This window comes from Erythrolamprus reginae, chromosome 1 (assembly GCF_031021105.1).
Source record: "Erythrolamprus reginae isolate rEryReg1 chromosome 1, rEryReg1.hap1, whole genome shotgun sequence".
NCBI classification, from domain to species: domain Eukaryota; kingdom Metazoa; phylum Chordata; class Lepidosauria; order Squamata; family Dipsadidae; genus Erythrolamprus; species Erythrolamprus reginae.
The window spans coordinates 404,529,581-404,538,958 of NC_091950.1; the positions used below are offsets into that span (position 1 = coordinate 404,529,581).

A 9,378-nucleotide genomic window follows, 5' to 3' on the forward strand; every position below is an offset into this window, starting at 1 on the left:
AGCCCAGGGGGAAAGATTATCTCAGTTCCCCCATGCCTGACGGCAGAGGTGGGTTTTAAGGAGCTTACGAAAGGCTAGGAGGGTGGGGGCTATTCTAATTTCTGGGGGAAGTTGGTTCCAGAGGGCTGGGGCCGCCACAGAGAAGGCTCTTCCCCTGGGTCCCGCCAAACGGCATAGTTTAGTTGACAGGACCTGGAGAAGGCCCACTCTGTGGGACCTAACTGGTCGCTGGGATTCGTGCGGCAGAAGGCGGTCCCTGAGATAATCTGGTCCGATGCCATGAAGGGCTTTATAGGTCATAACCAACACTTTGAATTGTGACCAGAAACTGATCGGCAACCAATGCAGACTGCGGAGTGTTGGTGTGATATGGGCATATTTAGGAAAGCCCATGATTGCCCTTGCAGCTGCATTCTGCACGATCTGAAGTTTCCGAATACTTTTCAAAGGTAGCCTCATGTAGAGAGCATTACAGTAGTCGAGCCTCGAGGTGATGAGGGCATGAGTGACTGTGAGCAGTGAGTCCCGATCCAGATAGGGCCACAACTGATGCACCAGGCGAACCTGGGCAAACGCCCCCCTCGCCACAGCTGAAAGATGTTTCTCTAATGTGAGCTGTGGATCAAGGAGGACGCCCAAGTTGCGGACCCTCTCTGAGGGGGTCAATGACTCCCCCCCAGGGTAATGGATGGACAGATGGAATTGTCCTTGGGACGCAAAACCCACAGCCACTCCGTCTTATCAGGGTTGAGCAACTGCCCCAATTGCTTTTCTGTACTCCCCACAATCTTGTGCCTCACTGGGTCGGCCAACCACACCGGCTGCTCCTTCATCTTGAAGGGGCTCAAGGTTGACTCAGCCTTCCATCCTTCCGAGGTGGGTAAAATGAGGACCCAGATTGTTTGGGGCAAATGTGCTGGCTCTGTAAACTGCTTAGAGTGGGGCTATAAAACACTATGAGGCAGTATATAGGACAAAGTGCTATTTCTATTGCTATTTTCCTACCCAGCCTTGACCCGTTAACATACATCCAAAGCTAAAGATGTTTAATTTGCTTATTTTTGACATCGCCTCCTTTTCGGCATGCAGCCTAAATATCAAAAGCTAAGGCTGCTTTACTTTTGGGTTCTGCTTTGGATCTATAAGAGCTCATGACACCCACCTCCTGGGAGCAACCCTGAACCAATTCTTCTCCCCAGAGTTATTTAATTGGATGAATTCATTCCCTTCAATCCATTGATTTGATTTGATTTGATTTGGTTTGGTTTGGTTTGGTTTGGTTTGATTTGGTTTGATTTGATTTGTGTGCCACCCTTTTCCTGAGATTCAGGGCAGCTTACAACAAAGATTAATACAAAGCATGTTAGAAATCTGAATAAAATACAGTCTAAAAACCCCAATAGTTAAAATTAATCGATCACATTCATCGCATCACGGACCATACATTCAATCGTTGGCCGGGGCAAAGTATTAACAACTCAATGGCACCAAACCTGTCAGCAGAGGTGGGTTTTTAATGCCTTATGGAAGGCAGAAAGAGTGAAGGCAGTGCAAATCTCTGGAGGGAGCTCATTCCAGAGGGTCAGGGCCACCACAGAGAAGGCTCTCCCCTAGGCCCTGCCAGGCGACATTGTCTAGCTGACGGGACTTGGAGAAGGCCGATTCTGTGGGACCTGACCGGTTGCTGGGATGCATGAGGCGACACGATGTAAAATTATCATGATGTAAACTTTAACCTGTTTCTTCCAGGTATGCTGACCACCTGCACAAGTTCCATGAGAATGGAGACAATGGGAACATCTGGAAGTGAAGGTGGAGCCATGCACGACTGGACTAAGCCTATTTCCCACCCCAGAGCTGCCCTGCTTTCACCCTCTTTCTTCTCTTATTCTTCCGCTACAAAAATGTTGATGGATCCAAAATGATTGAATAACTAGAGCTAAATACTTTCATCCCATGGTCCCTAAGTCCATGTTTGTCCCCTCCCTCCAAGTATTCTTCCGAGCAAATACCACCAACATTTGACCAAAAAAATTGCTCATATCAGCAGTCACAGATTTTAGTTCTCTAGATCCAGGCCAGCGTTTCTCAGCCTTGGTGACTTTAAAATCCGTGGACTTCAACTCCCAGAATTCCCCAGCCAACACAGCTTCTGGGAGTTGAATTCTGGGAGTTGAAGTCCACAGATCTCAAGATCACCGAGAAACACTGGCCTAGGCAAAATAGCATTAAATATCTGGCCAATGGAACACATCTATTTGATTGAAGAAAATATAAAAACACAATGTTAGCAATGTTGCCCCCCAACATTCTCTGCTGTTCTTTAGCAATGGGGTGGATAGTGATGCTTTGTTGATAAAAGTTCCCCGCCTTGTAATTTAGAGAAAGGGGAGGTCCATGAATTTCACTCAATGGCCTTAAGCTGTGACAGATTCACACATCCGGGTAGATTTTTAGCTTTGTTTCATATGGTAATTCAAAACTGCAAACATTCCAGATTGCCCACAGGAACAGCTGCAGGATGCTCTCCTTGGGGAAATGGATGTTGAGATAGCCTGGGAGAACTTATTATATTTACGTGTGAGCGTAACCAACTTGCAGTAAAACCCAGGGGGTGGAAGTTAGGCTTGTCTCAGGTGGGAAAGTTGAATTGTTTCTTCAAACTTGTCCATTAGGGCATTTTTTTTCTAAGATCATCAAAAGAATCAAATATCCTGCAATGTCATTGATTTAACTTGATTTCTAATTCTTTTAAGTCAGTGTTTTTTTCAATCTTGGCAGCTTTAAGACAGAGGGGACTTCAACTCCCAGAATCCCCCAGCAGCCAGCTGGCTGCTGGGGAATTCTGGGAATTGAAGTCCACCCGTCTTAAAGTTGCCAAGGTTAAGAACCACTGCTTTAAATCATTATTTTTAAGATAGGAACAAATTATACTTGTGTGCATTCTTTACATTTCTCTTCTCCTTGATCTGCCCGTTTGAAGGAACAGGTTTTTATTTCTTAAACTCCCCATCCCTGCGATGCCCAAATAGATGATGGTTTACATGACTTATTTTGAATCAGGCAAGCTTCTCTGGAGTAATCTACTATGTGCTTATTGTGCAGATCATCCTGTCTGGCTTTTTAAATATATATCTATATTATTCAGCAAGGAAATATTGTAATCATCCTGACATAGGAGAGAAATTGTGTGTGCGCTGATGGCTCCAGGGATGTGTAAAAAAAAAATCAAAGAGACCTCCATCTTGGCTGATTATTATTATATAGCCAAGACCTCCATCTTGGCTTGTTATTATTATATAGCCAAGGCCTCCATCTTAGCTGGTTATTATTATATAGCCAAGGCCTCCATCTTGGCTGATTATTATTATATAGCCAAGGCCTCCATCTTGGCTGGTTATTATTATATAGCCAAGGCCTCCATCTTGGCTGGTTATTATTATATAGCCAAGGCCTCCATCTTGGCTTATTTAACCCCCTGTGGATGCCTCATAATAGCTCTTTTCTTCCTCTTTTCGCGATGGCATGACATCGGCAGATCGGAAAACGCAAAGCCATTGGTGTGTATGTTAAGTTTCTCCAATAGATTTCAGAGCTTCCTCTCAGGTTTGACCTCCGGTGTAAATTTCTGCCATTCTGAAATAAACAGCCTTGCCAGGATAGCCTTGCTAAATTAAGACATTTCTTCTGAAGAAAGAAGCCACTATCTGCTAACAGCGGGGAGATGCTTTCTGTTTAACCAGAGAAGAAAATGCTCTCCAGAAAAAAGCGTGCAGCCTTCCCGCCAATTCTTTTGTTAATTCTGTTGTGATTTATAGATTCCCCACATTGTGAACCACTGGGGAAGCCCCAGCCGGTCTCTTTGGCTGGGTTTGGGACTGAATAATGCAACCATTAATCACAAGCAGAAAAAGGAAAGGGGCTTAGCTGGGTGACTCCACCGCATGCTACTGGCGGCGTCTGTAGAACAACAACTTGTTTTGTTTAAGGCTCCAGTTGAAGTGGAAAAACAAACATTTAGAAAAGACGGCTTATCGGCTTTGGAAGTGGCATAGTAAATATTCTTCCTTTTGCGCAGAGGCAGGAAATTTCTGTTGCAGAATCCTTTTCCGCTTCCTTACTCAGTAGGGAGGGACAACGTAGCAACGCACTGGGCAGAATTAAGAAATGGGTCGTGTCCTGGAAAGATGACTGTTTGTTCTTCTAAAAAATCCCGGGATTTCTGAATGTCCACAGCGTTTAATAGTTTTGCAATCGGGAGGGGGGAGGGTTAGCGATGATTGAAAAAGACTCTCGATTTTTCTCTTCTTTTCCAATGATGAATAAATTGCTTTACCTGCATTTAATGCAACGTGATTGATTTTTCTTTTCTCCAGTGCAAATCTCTTTCCAGTCCGCAAAAAAGGAGGGGGGGGGTGAAACGGAAAGAAAAATTGAAATTTTTTTTGTCTGTGGTTTGTAATATCTGAATCATTTATGAATGCCAGGCAATGGATTGAAAGGTAAGCCTGTAGCTGGAGCGGTTAGATTTTTAGCCCTGTAATAGATTCAAATGGGTGCTGCAAAAACAGCCACATTTCTGTCAAGAGTTGTTATGAAACATTTGCAGGACTGTTTTAACCAACCTCGCATGGTTGGTTTTTTTGGGGGGGGGGGTTTGCTCCAGTAAGTGATGACTCTGGAACAATGTTTCTACATCTCAGCAAATTTAAGATGGACTTCAACTCCCTGAATTCCTCCCCTGCCAGTTTGGGGAATTCTGGGATTTGAAGACCATCCAGCTTAAAGTTGCTAAAGCTGAGAAACACCACCACTCCAGAAGAGGGCAGAAACAAGAGTCTGATATTTTGACCTCTTTATACTGCCATCTATCAGTCATTGCAGTTTAATGTTTAATGTTTCCAAATGTAAAATAATACACTTGGGGAAAAGGAATCCTCAATCTGAGTATTGCATTGGCAGTTCTGTGTTAGCAAAAACTTCAGAAGAGAAGGATTTAGGGTTAGTGATTTCTGACAATCTCAAAATGGATGAGCAGTGTGGTCGGGCAGTAGGAAAAGCAAGTAGGATGCTTGGCTGCATAGCTAGAGGTATAACAAGCAGGAAGAGGGAGATTGTGATCCCCTTATATAGAGCGCTGGTGAGACCACATTTGGAATACTGTGTTCAGTTCTGGAGACCTCACCTACAAAAAGATATTGACAAAATTGAACGGGTCCAAAGACGGGCTACAAGAATGGTGGAAGGTCTTAAGCATAAAACCTATCAGGAAAGACTTAATGAACTCAATCTGTATAGTCTGGAGGACAGAAGGAAAAGGGGGGACATGATCGAAACATTTAAATATGTTAAAGGGTTAAATAAGGTTCAGGAGGGAAGTGTTTTTAATAGAAAAGTGAACCCAAGAACAAGGGGACACAATCTGAAGTTAGTTGGGGGAAAGATCAAAAGTAACATGAGAAAATATTATTTTACTAAAAGAGTAGTAGATGCTTGGAACAAACTTCCAGCAGACAGGGTTGGTAAAACCACAGTAACTGAATTTAAACATGCCTGGGATAAACATATATCCATCCTAAGATAAAATACAGGAAATAGTATAAGGGCAGACTAGGTGGACCATGAGGTCTTTTTCTGCTGTCCGTCTTCTATGTTTCTATTGAAAGACTTGCAGCTTGGAATTGTATCTCGTTCCATTCATATATCTAGGTCAGTGATGGGAAACGTTTTTTACCTCAGGTGCTGAAAGCGCGTTCGCGCATGCTATCACACATGTGTGAGTGCCCACACCCATAATTCAATGCCTAGGAAGGGCAAAAATGGCCTCCCGCACAGACGCCCCCTGGAGGCCGGAAATGGCACATTTCCTGACTTCCAGTAGGCCCATTTTTTACCCTCCCCAAGCTCCAGAGACTTCTTCCCCACCGCAGCCTCTGCACAAGCTGAAAATCAGCTGCCCGGCAGACACGTGCACGCTGGAGCTGAGCTAAGGCAATGGCTCGCGTGCCAGCAGATATGGCTCTGCATGCCATCGGTGGCACGTGTGCCATAGGTTCGCCATCACTGATCTTGGTAGATATTTGCCACTGGGGAAATTACTTTGAAGCAAAAGGAAATGCTTCTTCACGGCAATAGAAAAAGAGATATAAAAGCTGGCTGATAATAGTGACTCAGCGTTGCTTGATCTTATCTATGACAAAATAATGAGTCCTTCTTGGCCCTTCTTAATCTTCCAGCAGCTTTTAATACCTCTAATTACGATGTCCTTCTGGGCCAGGACCAGATGTTGCAGACAATGGATTTGCTTGGCAACTGACACAAAAAAGGGTCATTTTTTATTTTATTTATTTTTTATTTTATTCATTTGTCCAATACACAAATACATAGGAAGAAAAAATAGACATGTAGTAATATATATAAGGGTAAAGTGAACTTAGAGGAGAGGATATATGAAAGGAAGAGAATATATATGATAAGTGAGAGAAAGGAAAGACAATTGGACAGGGGACGAAAGGCACATCACCCTTACTGGCCTCTTAGGAACCTGGAGAGGTCAATCGTGGAGAGTCTAAGGGAGAAGTGTTGGGGGTTAGGGGTTGACACTATTGAGTCCGGTAATGAGTTCCACGCTTCGATAACTCGATTGTTGAAATCATATTTTTTTACAGTCAAGTTTGGAGCGGTTTGTATTAAGTTTGAATCTGTTGCGTGCCCTTGTGTTGTTGCGGTTGAAGCTGAAGTAGTCATTGACCGGTAGGACGTTGCAGCATATGATCTTGTGGGCAATAGTCAAATCGTGTTTTAGGCGCCGTAGTTCTAGGCTTTCTAGGCCCAGGATTGTTAGTCTATTTTCGTAGGGTATTCTGTTTCGAGTGGAGGAGTGAAGGGCTCTTCTGGTGAAATATCTTTGGACATCATAAAATCGGATGCAATCACATGGTAATTCATTTAATGACCAGCACAACTTACCACAACTCCACAAACAGTTATGGTCAAAGGGCAAGCAAGGACTATTTCTAGTCTGGTTTTATGTTTTGTTTGATGCCCAGAATTCCACAAATTAGGAAGTGGCTATGTAGATTGGGAGAGAGAGAGAAACAGATGGACATCCATTTAAGTTTAGCCTGTTTTCCCACAGTTCTTAAGCAAATTACTACTGTTGTCAGGCGAATCATACAATTATTGATTCAGGCTTTTCTCATTTACTTGTTGGAAGCCAGCTGGGAAGGCTATAAAGGATGATAACTTTGGTCAATGTAACTGTCATAAAAACATGCCAGTTGCCAAGTGCCCGGGTTTTGATCATGTGACCCTCATGCTGCTCCAAGTGTAAAAACTGGAGTACTGGGGAACTGCCAGAAGACTGAAAAATTGCTGATGTAGTCTTCAAAAAAACAGATCCAGGAAACTACAAACCTATCAGCCTGACCTCAATACCAGTGAAGATTCTGGAAAAGATAATCAAGCAACGAATCAGCGAACACCTATTTATTTTATTTTATTTATTTATTTTGTCCAATACACAATGAGAGTTTTAGTGGGTACATATATATGTATGTATGTATGTATGTATGTATGTATGTATGTATGTATATATATATATGTATGTATGTATGTATGTATGTATGTATGTATGTATGTATGTATGTATGTAGATTGTTCTGAGTTCGGGTTTTGCCCCGTGTAATATTTTGAGTGTCTATGCGACGTTTCGGTTAAATCACATTCACCATCATCAGGCTGAAGTTGTAAGCTTCGTGCTGCTGTAAATATAGTTTGTTTGCAACTGCAAAAGGAACTGCAAAAGGAACAAATGGCAGTTGCAAACAAACTATATTTACAGCAGCACAAAGCTTACAACTTCAGCCTGATGATGGTGAATGTGATTTCACCGAAACGTCGCCTAGACACTCAAAATATTACACGGGGCAAAACCCGAACTCAGAAAAATCTACATACATCTACGGAAATACAGTGGTCCCTCGACCATCGCGAGGGTTCCGTTCCAGGACCCCAAGCGATGATCGATTTTTCGCGAAGTAGCGGTGCGGAAGTAAAAACACCATCTGCGCATGCGCAGATGGTGTTTTTACTTCCACCGCCGCCCGCCCTTCGCCCGCCCACCCCGTTGCTCGCGCCTGGGGTTTCCCCGTGTGCCGCCCGCCCGCCCACGCCGTTGCTGGGGCCGCTTCCCAGCTGGGAAGTGGAGCTGGGATGTCCCCAAGCGCGCGCGCGTTGCTGGGGCTGCTTCCCAGCTGGGAAGCGGAGCTGGGGTTTCCCCAAGCGCGCGCGCACCGCCCGCCCACGCCGTTGCTGGGGCCGCTTCCCAGCTGGGAAGTGGAGCTGGGATGTCCCCAAGCGCGCGCGCGTTGCTGGGGCTGCTTCCCAGCTGGGAAGCGGAGCTGGGGTTTCCCCAAGCGCGCGCGCACCGCCCGCCCGCCCACGCTGTTGCTGGGGCCGCTTCCCAGCTGGGAAGCAGAGCTGGGATGTCCACAAGCGCGCGCGCGTTGCTGGGGCCGCTTCCCAGCTGGGAAGCGGAGCTGGGGTTTCCCCAAGCGCGCGCGCACCGCCCGCCCGCCCACGCTGTTGCTGGGGCCGCTTCCCAGCTGGGAAGCGGAGCTGGGATGTCCCCAAGCGCGCGCACGTTGCTGGGGCCGCTTCCCAGCTGGGAAGCAGAGCTGGGATGTCCACAAGCGTGCGCGCGTTGCTGGGGCTGCTTCCCAGCTGGGAAGCGGAGCTGGGGTTTCCCCAAGCGCGCGCGCACCGCCCGCCCGCCCACGCTGTTGCTGGGGCCGCTTCCCAGCTGGGAAGCGGAGCTGGGGTGTCCCCGCACGTGCCGCCCGCCCGCCCACGCCGTTGCTCGCGCCGCCGTACCGGGGCAAGAGGGGGAAGACCCAGGGAAGCCGCCCAGGGAAACTCCACCATCTACGCATGCGTGGCCATAGAAAAAAGGCACGCATGCGCAGATGGTGGAGTTTACTTCCGGGTTGAAAACTAGCGATATAGCCCTTTCGCGATGCTCGAGGACGCGAAACTCGAGGGTTCACTGTATATATACACATAGTAAAATACATGATGAAGGTTAATCTACGGAAATATATATACACATAGTAAAATACATGATGAAGGTTATAGAGGAGATACTCATAGTAAAATATATCTAAGAAAGAATAGAAAAGAAGATATAGTAATAGAACATATCAATGAAAGAATAGAAGAAGAGATATAGGAATAGAAGAAAGGTATAGGAGATATAGGAGAGCAATAGGACAGGGGACGGAAAGCACTCTAGTGCACTTGTACTCCGCCCTAGAAGCAAACAAAGGAATATCACAAAGCCAACATGAGTTTGTCAAAAACAGATCACGCCAGACTAAT

At 45.6% G+C, this 9,378-nt stretch overlaps 1 protein-coding gene across 1 annotated transcript in view; it reads left to right on the plus strand.

The window, feature by feature from the left end:
- CUX1 (cut like homeobox 1) overlaps positions 1-4,346 on the plus strand; it is a 538,811-nt gene extending 534,465 nt beyond the window's left edge. The window contains exon 23 of the mRNA XM_070735186.1: positions 1,750-4,346. Within this exon, the coding sequence (XP_070591287.1) occupies positions 1,750-1,810 (61 nt within the window). The 3' untranslated portion in view covers positions 1,811-4,346. The remainder of the gene's footprint in view (positions 1-1,749) is intronic.
- Positions 4,347-9,378: the final 5,032 nt, after the last annotated feature.